Source organism: Podarcis pityusensis (genome assembly GCF_964106645.2).
Source record: "Podarcis pityusensis genome assembly, chromosome: 10".
NCBI classification, from domain to species: Eukaryota; Metazoa; Chordata; class Lepidosauria; order Squamata; family Lacertidae; genus Podarcis; species Podarcis pityusensis.
In genome coordinates this window covers 1,111,347-1,138,838 of record NC_138035.1, presented here as the reverse complement: position 1 = coordinate 1,138,838, position 27,492 = coordinate 1,111,347, and the positions used below count along the sequence as shown (strand labels likewise).

General features: G+C 55.0%; 3 protein-coding genes across 13 annotated transcripts in view; 2 read left to right on the top strand and 1 right to left on the bottom strand.

Moving 5' to 3' along the window:
- The window catches only part of PRRT4 (proline rich transmembrane protein 4), a 30,147-nt gene extending 25,755 nt beyond the window's left edge, over positions 1 to 4,392 (top strand). The window contains exon 4 of the mRNA XM_081022746.1: positions 1,996 to 4,392. Coding sequence (XP_080878872.1) covers positions 1,996 to 3,827 — 1,832 coding nt within the window. The 3' untranslated portion in view covers positions 3,828 to 4,392. The remainder of the gene's footprint in view (positions 1 to 1,995) is intronic.
- A 7,221-nt stretch (positions 4,393 to 11,613) lies between these two features.
- Positions 11,614 to 22,179, top strand: LOC308486402 (transmembrane protein 53-A-like). 6 transcript variants are annotated; one of them, XR_013991035.1, is made up of 5 exons: positions 11,614 to 12,020; positions 16,155 to 16,324; positions 18,799 to 19,395; positions 21,031 to 21,694; positions 21,752 to 22,179. XR_013991035.1 is itself a non-coding variant. In XM_081023223.1 (4 exons), exons 3-4 carry the CDS (start codon positions 18,858 to 18,860, stop codon positions 21,405 to 21,407), a joined length of 915 nt encoding a protein of 304 aa, XP_080879349.1. In that variant the 5' UTR covers positions 11,614 to 12,020; positions 16,155 to 16,297; positions 18,799 to 18,857; the 3' UTR covers positions 21,408 to 22,179. The 6 variants fall into 6 exon arrangements, 5 of the variants coding, with proteins under 5 accessions (XP_080879349.1, XP_080879347.1, XP_080879348.1 ...); XM_081023223.1 differs by having other exon boundaries at positions 16,155 to 16,297; positions 21,031 to 22,179; XM_081023221.1 differs by having other exon boundaries at positions 21,031 to 22,179.
- IMPDH1 (inosine monophosphate dehydrogenase 1) overlaps positions 22,178 to 27,492 on the bottom strand; it is a 65,497-nt gene continuing 60,182 nt past the window's right edge. For 3 of the 6 annotated variants that reach the window (XM_081023011.1, XM_081023008.1, XM_081023007.1), the window contains exons 15-16: positions 24,772 to 24,788; positions 22,178 to 23,200 (exon numbers count right to left, since the gene is read on the bottom strand). In XM_081023011.1, coding sequence (XP_080879137.1) covers positions 23,100 to 23,200; positions 24,772 to 24,788 — 118 coding nt within the window. In that variant the 3' untranslated portion in view covers positions 22,178 to 23,099. The remainder of the gene's footprint in view (positions 23,201 to 24,771; positions 24,789 to 27,492) is intronic. The other 3 variants (XM_081023012.1, XM_081023010.1, XM_081023009.1) reach the window with 1 other exon arrangement.

Below are 27,492 nucleotides of genomic sequence, written 5' to 3'. Positions count from 1 at the left end.
CCAGACGTTCCCAGTTCCCGGGGACAATCCCCGGATTTGCAAATCTGTCCGTGGACAAATTCTGTCCCCGGAATGTCCCCCGATTTGCAAATCTGTCCCTGGGAAACGTGGCAATGGCAGCCTCAGCAGCCTGGAACCAGCCTTGGCACTGGCTGGCTCCAGGAGCTGCTCGCTGCCGTGGTGCCCGCCATTTTTCCTCACCAAAAGTCCCCATATGATGTGTCTTGTGCACAACACATCATATGGGGACTTCTGGCAAGGAAAAATGGTGGGCGCCATGGCAGTGAACAGCGAGCAGCTCTTGAAGCCAGCCAGAGCCAACTGTGCTCCCAGGCCGGCTCTGGGCTGCTGACTGCCGCTGCCACCGCCGCCACTGCCAAAGGGGAACTGGGGACGTCCGGTGATACTGATCTCCTGCCCCCTTCCCCCTTTGTTTTGACTGATCAGAGGAGGCACAGGAGGCGCAGCCAGATGGCCATTGCCCAGTTTTTTTTAAAAAAAAACTGCACATTTATGTTTCACAGGGGTGTGAAAGAAGGGCTTTGCACCTTGCCTGGCAGAGAGACTGCACGCCTTGCGCCCCTCCTGGGCAACGGGCGCCCGCCCACGACTCCTGAGTCTCTCCCGATCTGTCAAAACAAAGGGGGAAGGGGGCAGATCATTGGGGAAGGCTCGGGATATGCATGTGTGCTTGGGCGCGGGGTCTTTTACCTCTCCATCCCCACTACTGACTCCCTGTTTCTACTCAGCTTCAAAAAAAAAGTGTCCCCAGATTCATCATAACTATATGTTAAGAGCATGTTCATGGAAGACCATCTTCCTCGGCTACAAGGGATCACAGAAGAAGAAGGAGAAGAAGAAGAGGAAGAAGAAGAAGAAGAGGAGGAGGAGGAGGAGGAGGAGGAGGAGGAGGAAGAGGAAGAAGAAGAAGAAGAAGAAGAGGAAGAGGAAGAGGAAGAGGAAGAAGAAGAAGAAGAAGAAGAAGAAGAAGAAGAAGAAGAAGAAGAAGAGGCTGCCAGCTGCCTCTGTGCCCTTGGAAAGAGAGGCATGAAAAGCAAGGAGGGGCAATATTTTTCAGAGATGCGCAGGGAGGGAGTCCCAGAGAGCACAATCTTCCTCTGGGACTTGGGCAGCAGTTTTCAGCACTTACCTGATTCTGTCTTATACATCTTAACAAGTCTGCTTAGAGTTAAATACCATCTATGAATCATTTTCAGGTAGTTCTCCTTCAAAGAATAACATGCTGTAAATTTCAAGTCACTTTTCCAGAGTTTCCCCCGGAGGTTAAAATCTATATTGTGTCCTATATCTATTGCCCGGTGTGTCACTGAGGCTTTCACAAGCTCGTCTTTTGTTTCCCAACCTAATAACAGATTGTACATTGTAGACAAAAGTTTTTATTTGTTTTGCAGAAGCTCTTTTTCAAATTGTAAGCTTTGGTCCAAAAAAACCATTTTTCCTATCTATTTTAAACATTTCATGTAACTGGTGAGATTGTAACAAATCCATAACATGGCTCCTTACATTTTCCATTGATTTCAGTTTGGGTCCCACCCCCCCATAAAATGCAGCAATTACTTGTAAGTCGCCCACGGTCTATCCATATTAACTCTCTTAATAGTAATGGCCTCGATAGGAGATAGCCATAAAGGTCTTTTCCTTTCCAGCAGATCTTTATATTTCTCCCAAACTTTATACAGATTCTTCCTAATAATATGGATCATAAAACTTTTTATAAATTTTTGGCTTCCCATAACAAAGACATTCATGCCAGCCGAATTTAAAATCATGACCTTCTAAGTCCAGGATGTCTGCATTATCCAATATAATCCACTCTTTTAACTAACACAAACAGGCTGTCTCATAATACATTTGCAGGTCTGGCAGTTTCCTGCCATCCTTTGGGTGGGATCCACGATGGGGCTTTCAGGGACTCGCTCCCGGTGAACAAACCAACCTCTCAGTCCGCCTCCTTTTCTCCTTCTCCCCCCATAGGTTCCGAATCCAGCAGCCTCTCCGCATCTCCAGGCAGCGAAGGGGCTTTCGTGGCTCTGCCAGGCTGCCCACCTGACCTCCTGAATGACTGCGGTTCCCCGCTGCCCGACCCCGGCTCACCCCCGGCCTCCTCGCTGCTCTCGCCGGCCCTGCCCCTCTTTGTGCCGCTGCACGCCGACTGGGATGTGGCCCTGGCAGAGTGGGGCCTGGCCTGGGAGGCTCATGTCTATGGGGCAGGCTCCCTCTTTGCCCTCCTGGCCCTCCTCTCCCTGCTGGGCCTACTGGGCCTCCCTTGCCGCTGCCCTGCCGGCTGCAAGACCCTGGCGCTGCTGCAGCTGCTGCTGCTGGGGGCTGGCGGTGGGCGAGCCGCCCTCCTCCTGGGCGACGCCTGCGGGCACCTCGAGCTGCTGCCCGCCTTTGCCCTGCGGCTGCTCCACGACCTGGCACTGCCCTGCCTGACCTCGGCCCTGGCCGCCACCCTGCTGCTGCTTTCGCGCCGCGCCCGCCTGGAGCACTCCTCGCCCTCCGGCCTGCGCCACCCCTGCCTGCTGGCCGCCCTGGTCCTGCTCCACTTCTCAGTGGCCACAGGGGCCGTTCTGGCCACCGACCTCCTCCACCAGCTGCCCTTCCTGCTCCTGGCTTCGCGAGGCGCCTTCGCCCTCCTGGCTGCCCTGCTCTCCGTCTCCTTCCTCATCTTCCACTGCCGGGCGCGAGCCGACGCTGCACAGATCTATGACCTCAAGAGCGCCACGCAGCCAGCCTGCCGCTGCCCCTTCGCCGACACCCGCCAGTGGAGGCAGGCTGCCCACACCGCCCTCCCGGCCGCCTTCTTTGGGCTGCTGAGCGCCAGCCTGCACACCTATGCCATCCTGCATGCCCTGGGCTACGGCTTGCGCCCCCAGCTCTTTGGGCCCTGGCCCTGGTGGGGGCTGCAGCTGGCCTGCCGCATCTGCGAGGCGGGCATGGGGCTGCCCTTGGCCTTCCTGGGGCTGTACGCCACCTTCTGCTCCTCTCCAGCCGGCCGCCCGCCCTGCTGCGCCCGCTGCTGCTGCCTCTCTGCGGACCCCGCTGCTGCCAAGGCCCAGCTCCTGCCCAACAACTTCCAGTGGGCATTGTCTCAGCATGAGAAGCTGGTGGTCTGCGACACCATCGCCCGCAGCGAGTCCGACTACCTCCCGCTTTACGCCCTGCCTGCCGGGGAGGCCGACGACGCCAAAGCCGTCTCCGTGCTGAGCGTGGCCGTGGAGGCTGGCGACCCCACGGCCGATTTCCAGCCCCCCTCGCCCATCGACCTCCGGCGCAGCATCGACGAAGCTCTGTGCAGCGAGGGGCTCTTCCTCCAGGACGGGGGCTCTCCCTACGCCCCCTCCAGCACCCTGTCGCTCAGCCTGGCCCGGGAGCCGTCTGCAGAGAGCGAGCTCTACCGCACGGCCTCCTGCCTGGAGCTGGTGCCTGCCCGGTCCTGGGGGGCGAGCGGGGAAGGGGCCAGCGGAGCCACCACCGCCGCCTCCTCGTCCCCGGAGCCTTGGGGGGGCGGCGAGGGCGGCAGCAGCACCTGCTCCACCTGCCCCTACAGACACTCCACGGACGACACCTCTCTCGTGCTCAGCTCCAGCCCCGGGAAAAGCCCCCAGAGGGTCTCGCCGGCCTGCGGGAGCCCCCCGCCTCCAGGCCGCCAGAGCTGGCCCCAGGCTCCCCTCTCCCAAGAATCCCTGGTGTCGTCGTCTTCGGGGCCCCGGGGGCCACACGCAGCCCTCCTGCAGGAGGAGTTCATGGACGTGTGCCGCCAAATCGATGCCCTCAGCGTCAGCAGCGACACCATAGACTTGTAGGCGTGCTGGGCGGAGGGAGGGGAGGCTGACCTTTGACCCCCCCCCCCAAAAAAGGCACGTGCAATTCTCAGCGGGAGCTGCAGTGGGGCAGGTGCCTTGCCGCTCCCTCCCCCCAGTCGCCGACTTTGCATGGGTCAGGAATCGTGGTGCAGCTGAGCATGGGGGCCTCTCTTGTCTGCTCTGCTCCCCCCACCCCCAAGGGGAAGGAAAGACAAACAGATATCCCTGCTGGGGCACAGTCATATGCAATGCCCCCCCCCGCTGCCCCCAACCTGTGTCCTCCTCTGGTCTGCTGAGGCCTCAGTGTTAGAAAAGAGCCTGCCCCCACATTCCCCCCTCTCCAGACTTGCTTTCCCATCCCCTAAGGGTGGGGGCTGCCCTCCAGCAAGAGTTTGTTCCCTTTAGTAGCGATGAAAGAGGATGTCTTGCCTTGTTCCGTGGTGTCGTCGACTAAGAAGAAAAGGAAGCAGGTGAGGACACCCCCCCCACCAGGGCTGGGGGAGGGAGCAGGGAAAGCCAGAAAGAGAGTTTTAACCTTTATTTATCAATAAAAGAGTTTTATGGAGACACGTGTCTGGGTTTCCTCTTTGGGAAGCGCAGCGGAGATTCACCTGTGAGTTCTGCGTTGCAAGGGGTTGGGATGGATGACCCTGTGGGCCCCATCCGACGCTATGGGACTGTGGTTCTGTGCCGCCTGGTCCCCCACTGCTACCCCTCTTAAAACAAACAGAGGGAGCTGCCTTCTGCTGAGCCCAGACCTTTGGGGCTGTCTAGCTTGGTTCTTTGGCCACCTCATGAGAAGAGAAGACTCCCTGGAAAAGACCCTGATGTTGGGAAAGATGGAGGGCAGAAGGAGAAGGGGACGATGGAGGACGAGATGGTGGGACAGTGTTCTTGAAGCTACCAGCATGAGTTTGACCAAACTGCAGGAGGCAGTGGAAGACAGGAGGGCCTGGCGTGCTCTGGTCCAGGGGGTCATGAAGAGTCGGACACCACTAAACGACTAAACAACAACAAAGGCAGCTTCCGCCCTCTGCACATGCTCCCTCCCTTCCTCAGCAGGAGCTCAGCTCTGCACTGAGCTTATCCAACTGTCCAGGCACAGGGTCAGGGTACGGCCACACGGCTTGGCCCCATGCGATGCAGGCAGGCAGAGCAACCCAGTTTTCTGCAGCCTGGAGAAAAGACCCAGTTTCCGGCGCCTGACTGACCCAGAGTGGAAAAGCCGGGTGTGCAGCGAGAGATCGATGGGCGCCAGTCACACTAGTTGGAGCTGTCTGTGTGCCCTGGACTGTGCAGAAATGGTGAGGCTGGCAGCGAATGAGCTGCTTTTGATAGAAGAAGAAGGCCTTTTGTGGACTGCTTGAACAAACACTCTGGTCAAATGAAATTTCATGAAAAGGCAGGGGAAGAAAAATGTTAAGATAATGGTAAATGGAGACACCTTTTGCACTGGATAAAGATAAAATGCCGTAGAAAGGGTTTGGGTAGAATACACTGCGGAGGTCAATTTATGAAGCAATGTAGTTATTTGAGATGAAGACTACTGTGAAAATGCTTGGAAGAATATAATAAAAAATTACGTTGCGAAAAGAGGGGGAGAGAGAAAAGCTGGGTGTGCAGAGAGAGATCGATGGGCGTCAGTCATATTGTCTGGAGCCGTGTGTGCCCTGGAGGGGGGAGAGGCAGGCAAGGGGGAGCGAAGGGGGGTCTTGTTTGCAGGGAGAAGGGCAGGGACCCCCAGAAAGGGTTTGGCACAGCTGAACTGCAGGAAGGGGCAGGCAGGCTGGGAAGCCACAGCTCAGAGAGGACCAATTTCCTTAGGATCAGAGAGCAGCAGCCTTGGAAGGGACCCCCGGGGGTCATCTAGACCCTCCCTCTGCAATGCCTCCGGGTTCCACACAGAGGAGGCAGCGGTGGCAGAGAGACGGCGTCAGAGAGGCTGCGTTCCGTGCTAAAAGTCGTGGGTTCAATTCTCGTTGGCTCCTGGCAGAGGCATAACTAGGGGTCGACCAGGCTGTCCCCTGCCAAGGGCCCAGGCCCCGGGTGCGTGTGCGAAATCTGCGCCTCTCTAGTCAGGCTCGAAGTGGCCATACCCTTCAACTGCTCCACTTCTATTACAGAATTACAGAAGCCATTCCGGCTTCCGGTTGGATCCCAGGATGCTCCCACAAGAGCACGACCCCAAAAGATGCCCGTTTTTTTGGGGGGGGAGAGCGTGCTCTTACAGGAGTCACCTGGTTCCTGTGATAAGAGTGTGGCCCCCATCTGGGAGCGTATCCCGGAAAGATGCACGTCCTATTTTCCTCTGTGACATTTTTGGGGGCATGGGGTGGGGCTAGGAGCCTGTCCGCCTATCTGTGCGCTCCTTGGGCGGCTCCTCTGCTGTCCTGGGTGTCCGGGAGAGGTGGGCAGGCTCCTCTGGGCAGAGGAATCCAGTCCCTGCTGTAGGCCGTCAGAACAGCCCTGCACGGCCCCCTCCCCAGTGGGGCTCATTGGGGCCCTAAACAGCCTTGGTCCTGTATACCTGAAGGAGCGTCTCCACCCCCATCGTTCTGCCCGGACACTGAGGTCCAGCTCCGAGGGCCTTTTGGCGGTTCCCTCACTGCGAGAAGCCAAGTTACAGGGAACCAGGCAGAGGGCCTTCTCGGTGGTGGCGCCCGCCCTGTGGAACGCCCTCCCACCAGATGTCAAAGAGAACAACAACTACCAGGCTTTTAGAAGACATCTGAAGGCAGCCCTGTTTAGGGAAGCTTTTAATGTGTGACATTTTAATGTACTTTTTAGTCTTCGTTGGAAGCCACCCTGAGTGGCTGGGGAAATAATAATAATAATAATAATAATAATAATAATAATAATAATAACTGGGGGGAAAACGGAGAGGTTGTTGGGAGGGGAGGGACTTGCAAGAGGAGGGAAAAGGAAGGAAGACAGAATGGAAAGTGGCTGGCAGACCTAGGGACCAGAGGAGGAGGAAGAAGAAGAGAAGGAGCAGAACCCATATTGATGTCCATGGCTGAAGTCACAAATGTGATGAAAACATTCTTTAAGAAACAGATAAAAGTTCCTGGAAGCTTTAAAGAGGGTTCCAGAATTTTCTTTAGTGTGTAGGAGTGGCACTCAAGATTTGATTGGTGTCAGCTGGAGGTGCAAATAAAGGGAGGAAGTTGCAGGCTGCAATTTACACACGGGGAAAGCACACACACACGCACACACACACTATCAGCACACACGCTGACAACAAGGTTGGAAGTAAGACAACGTGTGATGCTGATACTGTGAGTTTTGCTGTGTCAGGATTGTTAATTACTGGACTGAGAGTATACCGTGCTGGAGAGATAGAGAAGGAATGTAAATAGCTTGTATATAATAGGTACAGAAATGCTTGTGCAACCAGTCAAGCAATAAAAGAGCCAGTGTGGTGTAGTGGTTAAGAGTGGTAGGACTCGTAATCTGGTGAACCAGGTTCGCCTCTCCACTCCTCCACATGCAGCTGCTGGGTGACCTTGGGCCAGTCACACTTCTCTGAAGTCTCTCAGCCCCACTCACCCCACAGAGTGTTTGTTGTGGGGGAGGAAGGGAAAGGAGAATGTTAGCCGCTTTGAGACTCCTGAAGGGGAGTGATAAAGCGGGATATCAAATCCAAACTCCTCTTCTTCTTCTTCAGTAAAGAAGCTCTTGACTGTGAATCTGAGTATGACATCTGTTCTTGTCCTCTGCCTCCGGGGAAAACTCTGCTACAAACAGTCAGAAGTGGGTTTGTCGAGGTGCCACCACACAAGCCGAAAAGCGCAGCAGAAGTGTGTGGGTGGTAATAACAAAGGGGACGGAAAGCAAACTTTTTGGGGTTTCTGGTCCATGGTCTCTCCTGCCTCTGGAGGTGCTGGCACAGCTCCATCCCAAGGGTGCAAGGGAGCCTAGGTACGACTCTGGCTCCAAGCAGGGCTGGAGCAAAACCCTGGGGAGCCTCTGCCCGTCATTGCGGGAAGAACCAAGCTTTGTTGTTGTTGTTGTTGTTGTTGTTGTTGTTTAGTTGTTTAGTTGTGTCCGACTCTTCGTGCCCCCCTGGACCAGAGCACACCAGGCCCTCCTGTCTTCCACTGCCTCCCGCAGTTTGGTCAAACTCATGCTGGTAGCTTCCAGAACACTGTCCCACCATCTCGTCCTCCGTCATCCCCTTATCCTTGTGCCCTCCATCTTTCCCAGCATCAGGGTCTTTTCCAGGGAGTCTTCTCTTCTCATGAGGTGGCCAAAGTCTTGGAGCCTCAGCTTCACGATCTGTCCTTCCAGTGAGCACTCAGGGCTGATTTCCTTCCGAATGGAGAGGTTTGATCTTCTTGCAGTCCATGGGACTCTCAAGAGTCTCCTCCAGCACCAGAATTCAAAAGCATCAATTCTTCGGCGATCCGCCTCCTTGATGGTCCAGCTCTCACTTCCATACATCACTACTGGGAAAACCATAGCTTTAACTAGACGGACCTTTGTTGGCAAGGTGATGTCTCTGCTTTTTAAGATGCTGTCTAGGTTTGCCATTGCTTTTCTCCCAAAAAGCAGGCGTCTTTTAATTTCGTGACTGCTTATACTGGCTCAAATCACCTAGTTCAAGACTGCCTGCACTGACTGGCAGCAGCTCGCTTGGGTTTAACGAAAGCGAAACTCCCAGCTGTGCCTGGAGGTGCTGGGAATTGAACCCAGGATCTTCTGCATGCAATGCTCTACCCACTGAGCGATGGATTCCCTGGCCTGCCAGTCAGAGCCGTCTTTCCTATTGGGCTTAGTGGCGCTTTGCACCAGGCCGCTGGCCTCTCAGGGGCGCCCCAGCCAGTGGAGGAGCTGTGCGGCTTTGCCGGCGGCCTCCCCTTTCCCTGCATGCCCGCCAGCTGTGCCCCATCAACCATATACGGATGATACGGATGATACCCGGCTCTTCCTCTCTTTCAAATCAGAACCAGTGAAGGCGGTGCAGGACTTGCCCTCCCCGGAGCCCTTGGGCTGCCACAGAAGCTCTCCTTCCATACCACATTCACTGCTTGGTGCAAATGTTTTTGTTTTGGAGACAGAGAGGACCATAAATCTCAGCTCCAAAGGCAGAGATGGCTTAAAGGAGGATTAGACACATTTCTGAAGGATAAAAGCTATTGAAGGCTCCTTCTTCTTCTTTGGCGATCAATTGAAGCCGAGTAAGATGGTCTTCCATGAACACGGTTTTAACAATGAGTCCTTAAGTGACTGTGGAGGCCAGTTCTGGATCCGCACGTCCTTCCACAGTGGGGACATAGGTTTCTGGGCAGGAGTTGATCCCGGTATGGTTTTGACAAACGTGCCTTCCTCTTAGCACAAAACAAAATAGAAACATTCCTTCCAGTAGCACCTTAGAGACCAACTAAGTTTGTTATTGGTATGAGCTTTCGTGTGCATGCACACTTCTTCAGATACTGTGGTACCTCAGGTTACAGACACTTCAGGGTACATACGCTTCAGGTTACAGACTCCGCCAACCCAGAAATAGTACCTTGGGTTAAGAACTTTGCTTCAGGATGAGAACAGAAATATTGTGGTGGTGGTGCGGCGGCAGTGGGAGGCCCCATTAGCTAAAGTGGTACCTCAGGTTAAGAACAGTTTCAGGTTAAGAATGGACCTCCGGAATGAATTAAGTTCTTAACCTGAGGTACCACTGTACTATGAAACCTCATACCAATAACAAACTTAGTTGGTCTCTAAGGTGTTACTGGAAGGATTTTTTAAATTTTGTTTTGACTATGGCAGACCAACACGGCTACCCACCTGTAACTTCCTCTTAGCACGTTTCTCCCTTGTATCCTGAGTTCAAACGTCTTCAAAGCCCATGACACCTTTGGTCAAGGCTGTTCTCCAATTGGAGCACTTGCAGGCCAGTTCTTCCCAGTTGTCAGTGTTCATGCTACATTATTAAAAATTTGCCTTGAGAAAGTCTTTAAACCTCTTTTGTTGACCACCAGCATTATGCTTTCCATTTTTAAGTTCAGAATAGAGTAGTTGCTTTGGAAGACAATAATCAGGTGTCCACACAACATGACCATGACCACAACATGAAGGCTCCAAGGCAGGATGAAGAAGAAGAAGAGTTTGGATTTGATATCCCGCTTTATCACTACCCAAAGGAGTCTCAAAGCGGCTAACAATCTCCTTTCCCTTCCTCCCCCACAACAAACACTCTGTGAGAGACTTCAGAGAAGTCACCCAGCAGCTGCAGGTGGAGGAGCGGGGAAGCGAACCCGGTTCCCCAGATTACGAGTCCACCGCTCTTAACCACTACACCACACTGGCTCTGCTCTGCCCTCCACAGTCAGAGGCAGTGATGCTTCTGAATGCCGGCAGCTGGACACCGCAGGAGGAGGAGAAATGCTATCATGCTCGGATCCTGCTTGCAGGTCTCCCTTAGCTGGCATCTGCTTGTCCCCTGTGAGAACAGGAGGCCGGACAGGACGGGCCTGATCCTGCAGGCTCTTTTGGGGTTCTTATTGTTTCCACACTACTGCCACCTATGGGCTTGTTAACGGAGAAATCTGAGGGCTCCCTTGGGCAAAAAAACGAGGACACCAGCCAGGAATAGCAGAGCAAAACAGCAGCCAGTTGGCTTGGTCTTGATTGAAGACTGTCACGACAGGACTCCCACCTGCCACCAGGTGGAACAAGATGGAAGCCCCCAACAAAAGAAGACCCCAACTTTTATTAGCTGCTAATCCCCATGTTACAGCCCCCCCAAACTACATCACTCATACATCATGGTTACATCATGAAAGGGGAGGTCTGGTGGCCGTAATCTGAGCATCCTGGACCCTGCCCCATGGTTCTCCTTGCCCTCCACCAAACACCCATCAAGTGTCACAAAAGAGATCTTTACATTTCCCTGTTTCCTAGCCAAGTTAATCACACCCTTTTGTCTTCCTCTGGGTTTGTTATTTCTGGCATGGCTACCTGTCTGGCACTCAGGTATCAGGATGCCAGGGATTATCACTCAGGTAGAGGAGCTGCTGAGTAGCTGAGCTCACATGTTTGCCCAGGATTTCTGAAGTTTTCCCAGTGAGTCAGTACATAGTTACATTGATCAGTGAATTCTTACATTTGGTATCATGCAGCAAAGGCCCTTTGAATAGATAGGAAGAAACTGTGACCAAGTGTTTTGTGGGGACAAGTCCCAAAAGTGATTGTGCTGGTTTTGATAGTGGGCTGCATGTGCATGAGATCTGCTGGAGGGGCAACCCGCCCCCCCCCCCCCACCTATACATAAATTCCTGCAACAGGCTCAATGGCTTTCTTGCCTCCTCCAGCTCCTCGCTCTTTAGGAACATCCACATGAGGGGCGAAGGGGGAAAGATCTGCACCGGGATTTGCTGCCCCTGTGGATCCTGCCGCCCGAGGCGCTCACCTTGCTTCATGGGTGGGCCGCCCTAAGGCAGTGTTTGTTTTTGTTTGTTTGTTTATTAAATTTGCATTTAATCGTACATCTCAGGGCGGTTCACTGCATAAAATTACAATATATTTAAAAACAAAAACAAAATACTTAGTAAAAAATAAGAATTCCGGAATTCCTGACCTAAGCTGGCTTAGCGGCTGGCGGCCCCATAGCAGCTCCCGCGCCAAGCAAAAGGGGAAGAGGCGGCGGCCGCTGCACCGGTTGAATTTCCGCCTGTGGCCGATCCCCGGGGAGGTGGGTAGGGGGCCGGCCCGCGGCGAGGCGGAAGCTGCCCGGCTGCTGCCCGAGCCTATTTCGGAGGCGCACGGAGCCCAGCCGGACCGAGGCGGGGAGGCGGCCGCTCGGCGGGGCGAGGCGAGCGGAGCTCCGGGCCGGAGGCGGCGGCGAGTCCGAGGCGGCCGGGGAAGGCGAGGGGTCGGCGGCGGAATCCCTGCGCGGCGCTCCGCTTCTCCTCTCCGCGCCTTGCGCCCCTCTCCAAAGACGCGCGGCCCGTCCGAAAATCCCCTCCTTCCCCAGGGGCAGGGGGATTGTTTTCTCTCTTCCGAGTCTCCCTCCCCGTTGGCTCGAGACCCGCTGCTCCTTGCAAGGCACTCTGCACGCGCTCAGGGGCGCTCTGGAGCCGGGCGAAGGAAGGTGCGCGCCGAGGAGACGGCGCTGAGCCGGGCACCTCGCTCAACCCTCCCCAGGCAGGACCAGCGGGACAGCCGCACCCCCGGGAGGCATGCGGATGTGAAGTGGTAAGAATTGTCGAGTTGGACGGGACCCCGGGGGTCATCCAGCCCAACCCGCTCCGATCGCCGCTCAGGCATCCTTGGCAGAGAAGCCCCGCCAGCTCCGCTCCGAGTTCCCCTTCCGGAGCCAGAGAACAGATGCGCTCGGGCGGCTGCAGCGCCATCCCCGGCAGGGGCGGAGGGGCTCGTACTTGGGGCGGGGTGGGGGGCAGGAGCCCGGCCAGCGCTGCAGGGCCACGCGGAAAGTGGGTCACCGATGTTCCGGTGGCTCCGCGGAGGTGGCCGGCCGCTCTCCGCCAGGGCGCGCCTTGCGCAAAAGCAGGCGAGCGCGGCTCCTTCCAGCCAGGGAACAAGCCCGAGGCTGCTTTTGCATGGGGGGAAGACGGCCCCACTTGAGGGACCTCAAATACCCTCCTCTCCCCAGGACCCCCAGACTGACGTCACTGACCCAGAGCCATCTCTTGGGTGCACCCAGTTTCCCTAGAGCTGCTTGGAGGGGGGAGCTTACGGGGGATTGGGGGGGGGACGCGGTGCACAGGCTCCTGGAAGAATGTTTGAGCGGCCCAGAGAGAGGGAAAGGAAGGCCCAGCCGTCTGGAGAGGGGCACGGTGGGGGCAGGGGGCTGGCTCCGTGTCCCTGCAACAGCTTGCCCCCTCCTGCTCCCCCACTGTTTTTGCAGAGAGGGAGCTCAGAGCTCAAGCCCCCCCCCGCCCCCCCAGAGGAGCCCTACCTGCGGATCTCAGGTGTGTGCTGGGGTGGAGGAGGTGGGGCTGGCTGTGCTTACCTGGCAGTGCAAATTGGTTGTACTTAATGGGGTACGGGGTGCTATCTGGGGACCATAGAACTGCAGCTGGAAGGGAACCCCAAGAGTCATCTAGTCCAACCCCATGCAGTGCAAGAAGCACAGCTAAAGGATCCTGGACAGGTGGCCACCTGACCTTTGCTTAAAAACCTCCAGGGAGAGCCCACCACCTTCTGAGGGAGAGACTGCTCTCACCACCAGAAGATTCTTGAGGCAGAATCTCCTTTCTTGTAATTTGAAGAACTGAAGGACGGTCTCAGAGCAAAGCATCCACAGGAACTATCCTACTTAAAAATAGCAGAGGTCACCTTTGGGACCTGAGCTGGGCTTATGCGTTACTGATACAATGCGTGTAGACATTGGAGAGAGGAGGAGGAGGAGAACGGCTCTGTTCCTCTGGAATCAATAAACAGGGGAAAGGTCTCTAGGATGTCCTGATAGCTTCAGGAGCTTCATTTAGGGGAGGGAAAATACGGGTTATCTGAAGGCCTTTGTAGCACACATTCCACCAGCAAATCCACAGCAAACCCCCTTCTTAGAATGACAGGCGGCAGTCAAAACTGCAAGGCGCACTGTACTCGATTTGAAAGCTGCATAAGAGCAAGACCTTGTCAGCGTAGAATAATGGACTTGTAGAGTTGGAAGGGACCAGGCTTCCTCAACCTCAGCCCTCCAGATGTTTTGAGACTACAATTCCCATCATCCCTGACCACTGGTCCTGCTAGCTAGGGATCATGGGAGTTGTAGGCCAAAAACATCTGGAGGGCCGAGGCTGAGGAAGCCTGATCTAGGCCAACCCTCAGAGCAGGAATCTTTTGCCCAACGTGGGGATTGAACTCACGAGAGTCAGAGTCTCAAGCGCTACTGACTGAGCACAGGCACTCAGAAATCTGCAGAGGTTGCCAATTTCTCTCCGGGCCAAGTTCAAGCTGTTAGTACACCAGTTTACTTAGGGGATCACCTTGCCCCAGCTGTGCCCACTTGACTGCTCTGATTGGCAGAATTGGCACTACTGCAGGGGCCAAATGAGACTCGTTCCTTTGGAACTCCCTGCCTATTGATATCAAGCAGGATCTTTCACTGTACAGTGGTACCTCGGTTTAAGAACAGTCCAGTTTAAGAATGATTCGGTTTACAAACTCCGCAAAACCAGAAATAGTGTCCCGGTTTGAGAACTTTACCTTGGTCTAAGAACAGAAATCTAACGGTGGAAGGGCACCGGCGGCGGGAGGCCTCATTAGGGAAAGTGTGCCTTGGTTGGAGAACGGTTTTGGTTTAAGAACGAACTTCTGGAATGGATTAAGTTCGTAAACCGAGGTATCACCATATTCTTTTCGGTACCTGCTACAAACATTCCTGTTTTGGCAAGCCTGACCCAGAAACTTAAATGGCGATACCAATTTTAAGCTGTGTAAGTAGTTTAATCATGTGCTTTTCTCCTCGTTACCTTTTTGCATCCTGCCCAGTGGTTCTTACACAATCCAGTGAGGTATAAATCACATGAAAGGAAAAGAAATGGAATGTGTCAAAGGGTGCCAACTGATGCCAGGCCTGGGTGATCCTGCGCTCGTCTGTGGCCAGTAGCTCCCCCCTCCCCATTCTCGCTTCCTTTCCCCCCTGAGCAGGGCTTTGGCTCGGACAGGCATCAGCTCCTGGCACCTCCAGGTCTGGCCTGACTCTGGAGAGGGAGGGGCACAGTGCCAGGGGGTCTCCATAGCGACTGGGAGATTGCTCTGTGACCCAGACTCCGTGCGCCTTGATCCAGTCTGCATCGCTCTTGCCAGCCCGGGGAGCGGCTGCTGCTGCTTGGTGTACAAAGTGCTCTGTTGTGATGGATTGCCCATGTGACAACCGTGTGAGGTAGGCGGGGGGGGCAGGGGTGGTCACCAACTTGGATGGCTTTAAAAGAGGATCAGACAAATTCACGGAGGAGGAGGGGGCTATGGAGGGCTACCAGCCACAACGGCTTCCCGCTTGGAGGCAGCAATCGCAGGAGAGGAAAGGGGTCTTGTGTTCAGATCCTGCTAGCTGGTTTCGCACAGGTCAACCCTTGTGAGAACAGGATTCTGGGCTAGATCTGGTCTGATCCGGAAGACTGCTCTGCCCTCCTCCTGGGGATTTCTGGCTCTTTGGACTCTCTGGACTATCCTCTTTGATGTACAGAGCGGCCGCCCCTCAGATCTGCCCTTCCTCATTCTTGCCGTGGACTTTGCGCCCAGAGAGATAAACATGTCCCACAGGTGCTTAACCCAATTCGAAACCGGCTGCTTCTTAGTATGTCAATCAGATTGTCATGACTCAGAATGTTCTTCCTGATGTTTATAGAAGCCCTATACGGCCTAGGACCCTCGTACCTATGGGACCCCCTCTCCTGGTATGTCCCACGGAGGACCTTACAGTCTTCAAACAAAAACATCTTGGAGGTCCCAGGCCACAGGGGGTTAGGCTGGCCTCAACTAGAACCAGGGCTTTTTCGGCTGTGGCCCCAATCCGGTGGAACGCTCTGTCCCAAGAGACCAGGGCCCTGCGGGACTTGACATCTTTCCGCAGGGCCTGCAAGACAGAGCTGTTCCACCAGGCCTTTGGCCAAGGCACAGTCTGACCCCCTCCTTCTGTAATCCTCATAGAACTCTAGCCCAATGGTTGCCACTAATTTGATTCTGAATTGATTTTAGAATGCTGTTACATTTATTGTTGTTAGCCTCTCTGAGCCTGGCTTTGGCTGGGATATAAATAAAATTATTATTATTATTATTATTAGGAAGAACATTCTTTTCTTTTTTTTCCTCTTTACCTTTTATTTATTCCAGATTTTAAAAATAAAAATCAGCTTAAAAACCATCCATACTAATTGGATTTCATAACAATCATTTTAAGTAATAGAAAATAATATGAAAATATTTACTGTAAATGTAAAGGCTGCTTTTAAAGTCAGAATACAAAACTACCGTATTTTTTGCACCATAACACTCACTTTTTTCCTCCTAGAAAGTAAGGGGAAATGTCTGTGCGTGTTATGGAGGAAATGCCTACGGGTGGCATGCCTACGGATTTTCCTCCTCTAAAAACTATGTGCGTGTTATGGTCGGGTGCGTGTTATAGAGCGAAAAATACGGTACTTATCAGGAAGAACATTCTGAGCGGAACAGGCTCCCTGAGAAGGTGGCCGACTCTCCTTCCTCAGAGGTTTTTCAGCAGAGGCCAGATCTACCAGTGCTTATTCAGTTGAGATCCCTGCATCGCAGGGGGCAGACTAGATGGCCCCTGGGGTTCCCTTCGACTCTACAGTTCTGTGAGTGCCTTGCCTGGATGATCAATGTTATTTCTCCTTTTTCCAGTTCACGATGCCTTGTTTTTTTGGAGAAATGTGCAAGAACGACCGGACATACGAAGTGATCTTCTCCGGAATGCGCATCCACCCAAAAGGGGCGGCGAGACTCTTTCCTAGGGAGCGATAAAGAGGGCAGCCCTTCAAGGAGGAGTGAGCAATTAGAGCTTGCGAATGCCGGTAGGGGAGGAAAAAGCACAACGTTTCTATTTAGGGCTGCATGCTTCAATCAATTGGTTAATTAGTCTAATTAATCAACCGAACTTTGGTTGCAGATTAAAGCTCTCCGCCCCCTCTCCTGTGTGTGCATGGGGGGTAAGCAGAATTGGGGGTGCCCTGTGATGCAGAGGGGGGGGGGAGAAAGATGCAGGGGGGGGCTCATGGGGGCCAGGGAGACAGAGGGGGGTGTATTCTCTCCCTCTCTGCTCCTCTTGGCTCCTTGCCACCTCCTGCTTTCTGGAGAGATTTAGAGCAGGTCAGGCAGGGGGCAGGGAGGGGGGTTAGTACCGGTCCCTGTTCCCATGGAAACGCAGCGGATCAGGATCAGGTGGGGGGCGGAGTGTCCTGTCCCCCCAGGAAGTTCCCCTAGGGGGCGTCTCTTCCCCATCCCTCCCCCTGCAATTGCGCACTTCCTGCAGTTCCAGAGAACCACCCGGATGATCTTTGAGCTGAGCCCTTTCCCAATCCTCTTCTCGCCTCGGGAGTTTCCTTCGCTAGCTCTCTTGCTGGTTCTAGGAATGGATTTCTTGTTTGTTTCCTTTCGGAATTGTGTTCCTCATAAAACAGCCTGAAGTATCTCTCTCTGTCTCTCTCTCATCTATCTATATCTATCTATCTGTCTGTCTGTCTGTCTGTCTATCTAGCTATCTATCATCTATCTATCTATCTATATCTATCACTATCATCTATCTATCTATCATCTATCTATCTTATCTATATCTATCGCTGTCATCTATCTTTCTATCTATCACTGTCATCTATAACCTATTTATCTATATATATATCTATCACTATCACTATCTATCTATCTATCTATCTGGTCAAATACAGACAGGATCATATATTATTGCATTGCATTTATATCCATGATCCCGCAACCGCCTCATTTAATCTCCACAACCCCCCTGTGTGGCAGGCCAGGCTGAGAGGAAGGGACTGGCTTCGTGCTTGAGTGGGCATTTGAACCCTGGTCTCTCCCAGGTCCTAGACTGGCATTTGGAGACATCAGATGAAGCTGAAGGTTGGAAGATGCAGGACAGATCAAATGAAGGACCTGGTTAAACCGCGGAACTCCCTGCCACAGTAGGCAGTGATGGCCACCAACTTGGATGGCTTTAAAAGAGGTTTAGACCAGTTCCTGGAGGAGGAGAGGACCATGGATGACTTTGAGCCAGGATCCGTGCTCTGCCTCCACCATCAGAGGCAGCAGGAGACCCCTGGAGGGAGAGGTATCTTGAATTCGAATCCTGACTGCAGGTTTCCCACAGGCAACCACTGAGCGCCTATGAGAAGGGGAAGCTGGACTAGGTGGGCCAAGGGCCTGATCCAGCACAGGCTCTCCTTAGGCTCTTCTATTCTTACAGATAATTACAATAAAAACATGGAGGCCGGTCCAAGATGTTGCCCCCAGTGGCGGGCGACGATGGTATAATCCTTGTCCAAAAATCTTCTCATGTGCTCCTTTGACATTTTCCTTTTTTAAATAACAAAATCTTTTTTATTCAGTTTTACACTGCACATTTAAATTCAAACATTAGACATCAGCAGCAGCATTTAGGATTCCCTGGTTTCCATTTTCAATCTTTTTCAACTGCCTCACATATTTTCTCTATTTTTCTTAAATAATCCATTTTTACCTTCGTTTTTAGTACATTACAAGCATCACTCAAATCCTGCCAAAGTTCCTCTCTTCCTGGTTTCTTATTTTCCTGGTCATTTTCACCATTTTGGCATAGTCCATCATGTTCGTGATTGTTTCTGGTCGGGACTTCTTTCCATCTCTGGGCCAGTAGTATCCGCGCTGCTGTCGTCGCATACATAAATAAGAGCAATAATTAAACATACTTTTACATCTTATTCAAATTTTTGACTTCCATCAATCCTGTCTGAAAATTTTCCAGTCTAATCTCTCAGTATGCATTTCTTATCTTCCCGGTTACATTTCAAACTCATAACCAATATCTCTATCTTTTTCTACTTTGTAACACTTTGTATATTCCTCCTTACAAAACTTCTTGTAGTCCTACTAGCGTAATTTGTTGGTTACAGTTGCTCTTCAAATAATTCATATACTTTTTCCAATCTTCTGTAAATCTCTGGACCCGCAGGTTTCGAATCCTTCCTGTCATTTTGTCCAATTCTGCATAGTCCATTAATTTTGTCTGCCATTCTTCTTTCGTCGGAATTTCTTCTTGTTTCCATTTCTGGGCTAACAATACTCTTGCCGCAGTTGTTGCATATAAAAACAATTTAACATCTTGCCTATTCATGTCCTGACCTATAATACCAAGTAAAAATGCTTCTGCTTTTTAAAAAAATGTGTATTTCAACATCTTTTTCATCTCATTATATATCATTTCCCAGAAGTTCTTTACTTTTTTACATTCCCACCACATATGATAAAATGTTCCTTCTGGTCCTTTGACATTTTCCAGGGCTGCCTGGCCTCCCGGGCAAAGTGCAGGCGGCAGACCTTGCAGGAGCGGCGCCTGCGATGCCTCCCATGGAAACTGAGGCCCCTCCTCCCCTCACCCCCGAAGGCGCCGTGGCGAAGGACCCACCTGTGGGCAGCCCAGAAGCGAGCCACGCCTCTCTGCTGCCTGGCACGGCCGTGACGCCCGTCTCGCGCACCGTCTGCCTATACCGGCCTGCGGGCACCTTTGCCGACTCGCAGCCCCTTGTCCTGCTGCTGCCCTGGTTTGGCGCCCGGCCCGGTGCCCTGGCCAAGTACCTCTGCCTCTACCTGGGCCGCGGCTGGGGTGTGCTGGTGGCCGAGAGCAGCCTGGGCCACTTCCTGTGGCCGCGGTGGGGCCTGGCGTATGCAGAGCAGCTCCTGGGTCTCCTGGGGGAGGGCAAGGCCCTGGGCACCCAGCCCCTCCTCATCCACGCCTTCTCCATCGGAGGGTACACCTTTGCCCAGATGATGGTGCACCTCGCCAGACACCCCGAGCGGCATGCCGGCATCGGAGAGCGCATTCGCGGCTGCGTCTACGACAGCCTGGTCGCAGGGAGCCTGGAGAATATGGCTCAGGGTGAGCAGTGGGCCTCCTGGGGTGGGGAGGAAGGGGCTGGCGGGACCGGTTGGCTCACCACGGGCCATGCCCAAAGCGGCTCACAGCCGGCATTCAAAACATCAAAGCGCAGAATTCAGAATGCAGTGGCACCTTGGTCCTCAAACTTAATCTGTTCCGGAAGTCTGTTCTCCACCCCCATCATTCTACATGGACGCTGAGGTCCAGCGCCAAGGCCTTCTGGCGGTTCCCTCCCTGCGAGAAGTGAGGTTACAGGGAACCAGGCAGAGCGCCTTCTCGGTGGTGGCACCTGCCCAGTGGAACGCCCTCCCGTCAGATGTCAAGGAGATAAACAACTACCGTATTTTTCGCTCTATAGGACGCACTTTTCCCCCTCCAAAAATGAAGGGGTAATGTGTGTGCGTCCTATGGAGCGAATGCAGGCTTTCGCTGAAGCCTGGCGAGCGAGAGGGGTTGGTGCGCACTGACCCCTCTCGCTCTCCAGGCTTCAGGAAGCTATCAGCAAGCCTTCGGAGCGTGGCGGGAGTGCCCGCTGCGCTCCAAAGGCTTGCGGATAGCAGCCTGCATCCCGAAGCCTGGGGAGCGCTGCGCAGTGTGCCCCGGGCTTCGGACAGATATCCACAAGCCTTGGGAGCTCGGCGGGAGTTCCTGCCGGGCTCCCAAGGCTTGCAGATAGCAGCCTCCAAACCCTACCTGGTTTGGAGGCTGGCAGTGGGGAAAGCAGCGCTTCTCCCCACCGCCAGCCCCACAAGCTCGGGGGACAGCGGGGAGGCGGAGCACCGCCTTCCCGCTGTTCCCCGACCTGGTCTTTGGGGCTGGCGGTGGGGGAAAGCAGCGCTCTCCCCCCCGCGAGCCCCAAAGAGCAGGTTGAAAGGAACCCAAAGCCTCCAGAGCCCAGCGGGGGCTTCGGGTGAACGCACCTTGAACACACAGAACGCACCTTGTTTTAGAGGGGGAGAACAAGAAAAAAAATCCCTCCCCCGTTCCCCCCCCCTTATGGTCCGGTGCGTCCAATAGAGCGAAAAATACAGTATTTCACTTTTAAAAGACACCTGAAGGCGGCCCTGTTTAGGGAAGTTTTTAATGTCTGACGCTGTATTGTTTTCGATATTTGGTTGAAGCTGCCTGACAAGGGATGCGGGTGGCACTTTGGGTTAAACCACAGAGCCTAGGGCTTGCTGATCAGAAGGTCGGTGGTTTGAATCCCCGCGACGGGGTGAGCTCCTGTTGCTCGGTCCCTGCTCCTGCCAACCTAGCAGTTCAAAAGCACGTCAAAGTGCAAGTAGATAAATAGGTATCGCTCCAGTGGGAAGGTAAACTGCGTTTCCGTGCGCTGCTCTGGTTCGCCAGAAGCGGCTTAGTCACGCTGGCCACATGACCCGGAAGCTGCACGCCGGCTCCCTCGGCCAGTAAAGTGAGATGAGCGCTGCAACCCCAGAGTCAGCCGTGACTGGACCTAATGGTCAGCGGTCCCTTTACCTTTACCTGGAAGCCGCCCAGAGTGGCTGGGGAGACCCGGTCCGATAGGCGGGGTATAAATAATAAATTATTATTATTATTATTCCTTCCTGCATCTCTGTCTCCTGCCCCCCCCAAGACCTGGGATGCTTGAGCTGCCTTCTTTCCCCCCCCCAGGCGTGGCCAGGATGACCAGCTCCTCTGCGGCCGTCCGGCCTCTCCTCCGCGGAGGCGCCCTGCTGTACTTCCGCCTCTTCCGCCCGTGCACCGTGGCACACTACGAGGCCGCCCTGGACGCCTTCCACCGCCCGCCCCTCCGCTGCCCCGTGCTGGTCTTCTTCTGCCACAATGACCCGCTGAGCGACGCCCGCACCATGCAGCAGCTGCTGGGCACCTGGCGGGCACTGGGCCTTCGCGTCCAGGTGCAGGAGTGGGCAGTCTCTCGCCACGCCCAACACCTGCGCCTCTACCCCCAGGAATACGCCCGGGCGCTGGGCGCTTTCCTGCAGCAGCTGGGCCTCCTGCCCGCCTCCGGACTCCAGGCGAAACTTTAGCGAGCGAGAGGGAACCAGAAATGCACGCTTGGCAGACGAGGAAGACATCGCCGCTGCCATCCCTGCGGCGGGCATGGAGGTGAAAGGCCCGTTTGCCAGAGCCGCTCCAGGAGGCTGCAGCCGGATGGGTGGCTGGACTTGGGGGTCCCAATGGAGCAACCCTCCCCCCCAAAAAAGCTCACTTTGAGTGCTGCAGCCTGTTGCAACGGAAGTGCCCAGGAAATAGGTGCCATGGATGGGTGGCATGGAGCTGAATTGCCACCAGCAGAAGGAGGGCAGGCAGCAAGGCTGTTCCCCCCACCCTGGTGAGGTTGTGGGGTCTTCTAAAAACGTCAGCAGCGGAGGCTGGGAAGCCAGGATTGCAATGGGGGGAAGTGGGCAACGCGAAGTCTCCCCCCCCCCAAAAAATTAATCTGCCCTGCATCTTGAGTCACTGAGAGGGGCAAGCAGAGGGCACACCGCACACACCGGTTAGACTGAGGGACCCCCACCCCGGATGGCTTCTGAAAAGGGGGCTTGGACTGATCCACGGAGAAGGATCTGCGGAACTCACTGCTGCAGGAAGGACGGCTGCCAACCTGAATGGCTTCTGAATGCTGGAAATTATGGGAAGGGGGTGTTGCTCTTGTGCTCGGATTCGATGGTGGGCTCTGCCCCCCCCCAGCTGACCACTGTGTGGACAGGAGGCAGGGCTGCCCAGAGGCCCCTTGGGCCGGATCCAGCGAGGTTTTCCTTGCGTTCCTCACCCCAGACCATTAAACGACGCTCCGTAGCTTTATTATTCTTTAATAATACACAGTGACACAAGAGGAGACCTTGAGCATGCGCAAGAGTTACAGCCTTGAGGCAAAGGGGGGGAGGGAGGGGGCAACTCTGAAGGAGCCCCCAAGACCCAGCCGGGCTCTAGCCAGCAGCAGCAGCTGCCCCCTCCACCCCCAGCGGCCAAGAGGAGGGCAAGGGTCTGCTGCCCCTGTTACTTGGCAGGAACGAGACCCAAACGGGGCAGGATCCGGCCCCATCGGCTTTAAGGGGGAGGCTGTGACCCCCAAACCAACTGCCTCAGTGCCCCCCCCCAAGTGCAGCTGCCCCCCCGACTGCACAAACCTCCCGAGGGTCCTGAGATGAGATGGGGTGCAGAGTCCCCTGGGGACGTTTCCCTGGCTCTCTCCCCCTTCTGCCCCCCCAAATTAGCATCAGTAGGGCAGACGGGGCCCCCAGCAAGCCTGGCTGGGGAGGGGGCTGCAGCACCCTGTAGAGGGGGGGGGCAGCCCCTCGGCCCCAACAGCCTCTGGGAATTTGGGGAGCCCCATTTGGGGTGGGGTTTGGGGGAGGCGCCTGGTCCCAGGATCCTGGCTCCCACAGCAGGGGGCCTGGCCACTAGCGCCCTCCTCCCCTCAACTGTGCCCCGGGGGGGCGGGCATGGAGGGGGTGTCACGCCATCCCCCCCCCCTCGAGACTTCCAGCAGAGATCCGTGAGGCTGCCAGCAGGTCCTGCCCTTGGTGGGGAGAGTCAGTCGCCCCCCCCCCAGCGCTGGGGCAGAAAGAGAGAGAGAGATGGACAGAACGAGACAGAGAGAGAGGAGGAGGGTGGCCCACGGCTCTGGCGCCAGCCAGGTGGTTCGTAGTGCAAGTCTTTGCCTGTCAGCGCGGCCCGAGAGGCCGGGGGGGGGGCGGCCAGGTGAGCCCGCCCCTTCAGGTGCGCTGGCAGCGGGCGACGGGGGCCGGGACGGTGGGGGCCGCTCGCTGGGCGCCGCTGCTCCGGAATCCGTCCTCAGTACAGCCGCTTCTCGTAACTGCGGAGGGAGGGGAAAGGAGGAATCAGTAGCGTCGGAAGGGGGCCTGGGGTCATCTAGCCCAACCCGCTGCGAGGCAGGCCCCGTTCTCTCTGACGCCCCCTGCAGGACAGGGCGGCTGCACTCGGGCATCTGGATTCTGCCTGACCCCAAACCAGGAGCTGGGGGTCGCTTGGAGAGCGTGGCTTCCAAGCCAGTCGCCCCATATCCCACGCCCCTCCAGGCCCCTCGAGGTGGGGCAGGGGAGAAGGACCCCCCAAGAGGGAACATGGAGACTGGCAGAGTCTGCTTGTTCTCCTGAAGACCCCTCCCTCCCCAAAAAGCCCCTCCACCCCACTGGAAGTGGACACCCCCCCCCCAGCGCCCTAACACCAAACGGAGGACCACTCATAGACTCCAGGGAGGCAGCAAGGCATGAAAGGAGCATGAGAGAAGGAGGGAGGAGGAAGCCAGGCAATGTGGGGGTGTGGGGGGGAAGCTTGGGAGCCAGGCAGGCAAGGGGGCCGGAAACATCAGAGCCCCAGATGCCTCGGGGCCACAGAGCTGGAAGGGACCCACGGGCCATCCAGTCCAACCCCCCGAAAGGCAGCTGTGGGGAGGACGGAAGGGAACCCCCAGCTGAAGACGGGTGCCAACGGCCGGGCGCTGGGATTCCCCCCTTTCCCCACCCCGACCTCCCACCCCCATGGGCTCAGCTGCGCCCCTCTTTGCCACCAAGCGGCGCCAGGGGGCAGCCGCGGCCTCCGTGCGGCGCAAGTGACCAGGACAGCACCTGCGCCCCCCACAGACCTTTGGGGAGCCAGCAGCGCCCCCTCCTCTGGGTCGTCAAAGCACCCCTGGGGCAAAGGGCAAGGCTGGCGGGCAGAGGGTGCCCATCCTGGTCGCCCTTGCCCTAAAAGCAGACCCCACTCCCAGGTCTTGCTTTGCACATTCATGTTCACTGCAAAGTGGGGAATTTAGTCGTTCTTGCCATAGAGATGTAGCGTTGCAGGGGTGGGAGGGACCCCCAGAGGCCATCTAGTCCAACCCCCTGCGACGCAGGAGTCTCAGCTGAAGCATCCATGGCAGGGGGCCCCCCAGCTCTGCTCGGGATTGCCTGAGGCTGACCGTGGGGTCTGGCCAGGGCAGGACCCTCGGATCACGTTGTTGGCCGAAGGTGGGACTCGGGTCAGGGCAAGAGAAGCCCAAAGGAAACCTCCTTCCTGCCCCACGGGCTCTGCCCAAGGGCCCCGGGCCCCGATTCCCTACAGCCCAGGGAGGTCAAGGGGGTGAGGGGCTCTGAGAGAGAAGGAAGCTTTTCTGGGCCTGGGGAGAGAAGCCTCACAACGCTCATTGCAGATCCACCATTTTTTTTGGGGGGGGGGGTTGGTGTGGGGAGAGCAGGGGGAAGCTTGCAAAAGCGGGGGGGGAGGTGGGGGGTGTTGAGAGGGGATGTCCCCCCCCCCACGGTTGTAACTATCCCCCCAGAAGTGCCCGGGGGAGAGCGGAGGGGGAGAATGCAGCAGCTGACCCACATCCAAGACACGCGGGTTGGGGACGGACCTGCGGAACTCCCCGCCCCAGTTACTTACATGGCAGAAACGTAAAACTACAGGAAGGCGGCCATGGGCGTGGGCAGGAGAGAGAGAGAAGGTCACAAGGTCAACGTGTTCCTGCCCAGGACACACACAGGCACGCAGCCCCCTCCCCAAAAACCAGCAGAGCTGCCGCCACCAAGCCTGGAGCCCCACAGCTGCCCATCACCGCCCCCCAGCGCCTGCCGGGGGTCCCGCTCCCAAGCCAGCACTAGGCAAGAGCCCCCAGGCCCCTCTATGGCCCTAGCAGAGCTTCGGACCCTCGCCTTCCGACCCACACGCAAAGGGGACGCAGAACAGGGGGGCAGGGCCCCGGGAGAAAGAGAACGGGCAGAGGCCGCCCCCTGCCGGCCGACATCCCCTAAGAGGGAGACGTGGTCTTGGCCGGAATCCCAGAATTCCCCTCTCGCCTCTCCAAAGCTGGAACAGTGCGAAGGGGAACTGCGGAACTCACTGCCACAGGACAGTGGCGACAAGCCACGATGGCTTAAAAAGAGGGTGAGACAAAATCAATGGCCCCCAGCCGCAATGACCGGCCTCTTGTCTCCCGTGTTGGAGGCAGCGATGTTCCTGAATGCCGGCTGCTCTGGGAAACGAGGAGGGGAGACCATGGCTCTTGTATTCGAATCCTGATTGCTGGCTACCCACAAGGGGCACCTGGTTAGGTGGCTGGACTGGATGGGCCCCTGGGGCCTGATCCAGCCTCGTCTTTCAGAAGCCTTTGATTTCAGATCAAAATGGAAAGCCGAATTTTTTTTGGGGGGGGTGTTGAGATGGAAGGGAAGGCGAGGGAAGCCTGGGGGTTTCTAATGCTTTGCTACGCCCCCAGGGCCCCCCTGCCCAAGCAGGCACCCAATTTTGCGAGAGTAAAGGGGCCACGGGCATGATCCTGCGGGCTCTTCTGATCTTCTGAGTCGGGAATCCAAACCATCCGGTGTACAGGAATCTGCTGCAAAGGTTGAAGTGCTGGACATCGCCCCCTTTCCCTGACAACCCCCCCATGCCCACCCAACCCTGCAGGGGAAGAGGCACCCGAGGAATACGTAGAGCTGCACCCTGGGAAACGAGGGGCCAAAGCTCTCCCATCCCATCCAATGTGCATTTAACATGAACATGCGCTGTTTCATCCGTGCACGGTTCAAGGCCGGCAGGCTGAAATTGCGCATCTGAAATCCAAGCATAGCAGAGAGTGAAAAAGCTCTTTTTGGGGGGGCACCAGGTTCGCTCAAGGTTTTCCCAGCACCTGAAGAGCTTTTAAGCTCTCTGCCTTGTTTGGGGGGTGAGGGCACGGCCCGCTCAACGCGCCAGCGCCCCAGAGCTCAAACCCAGAGCCACAGAAATCCCCGCAGAGACTCGCACGAACGCCCCTGGCCTCCCAGAGCTGGCCGCCCGGTGGGTCTTGCCCCCAAAGCACGCCAGAGTGTGCAAAAGCTGCCCGCCTTGCTTGCCTGGCAAAGACCCTTGGCGTGTGGGCTCTGGGAGTGTGGGGGATTTTCTCTCTCTCTCCCCCCGCTCTTCAATTTTGGGGTACACATGGAACCCTAGAAACTGAACCTCTCACATAAAATGTGGCCACGCCGCACTTTAGAGAGCATGGAGCGTGGGATGCCCGGCCCGGGATGCGCCAGGAGTTGGACTGGCAACCGTGAGGCTGCCCCACTCCCAGTCGGGTTCAGACCTTTGCCTCTCTCTGGCGAGGGGGCCACCAGCGGAAGGGCCCAGCAAAATGACCCCCAGCCCACCCTCAGAAAAAAGAGCTTCTAAAGATGATAGAAGACTATTTAAAGAAGAAAGGGGTGCAAAAAATTCCAGTGACAAATAAAAATAAATTGAATGAACCAATTGGAATAGAAGAAGCTAAAACGGCTATAAAAGAATTAAAAAGTGGGAAGACTCCGGGACCGGATGGATTTGGTGCAAGATATTATAAAGAAATGAAAGACATCTTGTACCGTTGGTAGAAGTTAAGAACAACATTCTGAAAGAAGGACAAATACCAGAGACATGGAAAGAAGCATATATAACATTAATTCCCAAGCAGGATTCAGATTTAACTCAAGTTAAAAACTATAGGCCAATTTCGCTATTGAACAATGACTATAAAATATTTGCTAACATCTTGGCAAACAGAATGAAAAAGATATTAAAGGAATTGATCCATAAGGACCAAACAGGATTCCTGCCAGGGAGGCAGATGAAAGACAATATAAGAAACATAATAAATATAATAGAATATCTGACTAATAAGAAAGATAAGCAAGCGATGTTGATATTTGTTGATGCGGAAAAGGCATTTGATAATATTTCTTGGGAATTTATGTTAAAGAATCTGGAATTTATGGAGATGAGTCATTCATTTGTGAATGGTGTAAAGGCAATATATTCTAAACAAAGAGCAAAATTAATTGTTAATAATGTACTGACAGATGATATTGCTATAACCAAGGGTACAAGACAAGGGTGTCCCTTATCACCATTGTTATTCATATCGGTCCTGGAAGTCTTGTTGAGAGCGTTAAGAAGTAATGACTTGATAAAAGGTGTGACAGTTGGTTGTAAGGAATATAAGGTAAAAGCCTTCGCTGATGATTTGGTTATAACAATAGAAGACCCTATTAAAAGTGTTAAGGAAGTGTTAGAAGAGATAGAGCAATTCGGACAAGTTGCCGGATTCAAATTAAATAAGAGTAAAACGAAAATAATGGTTAAAAATATGGA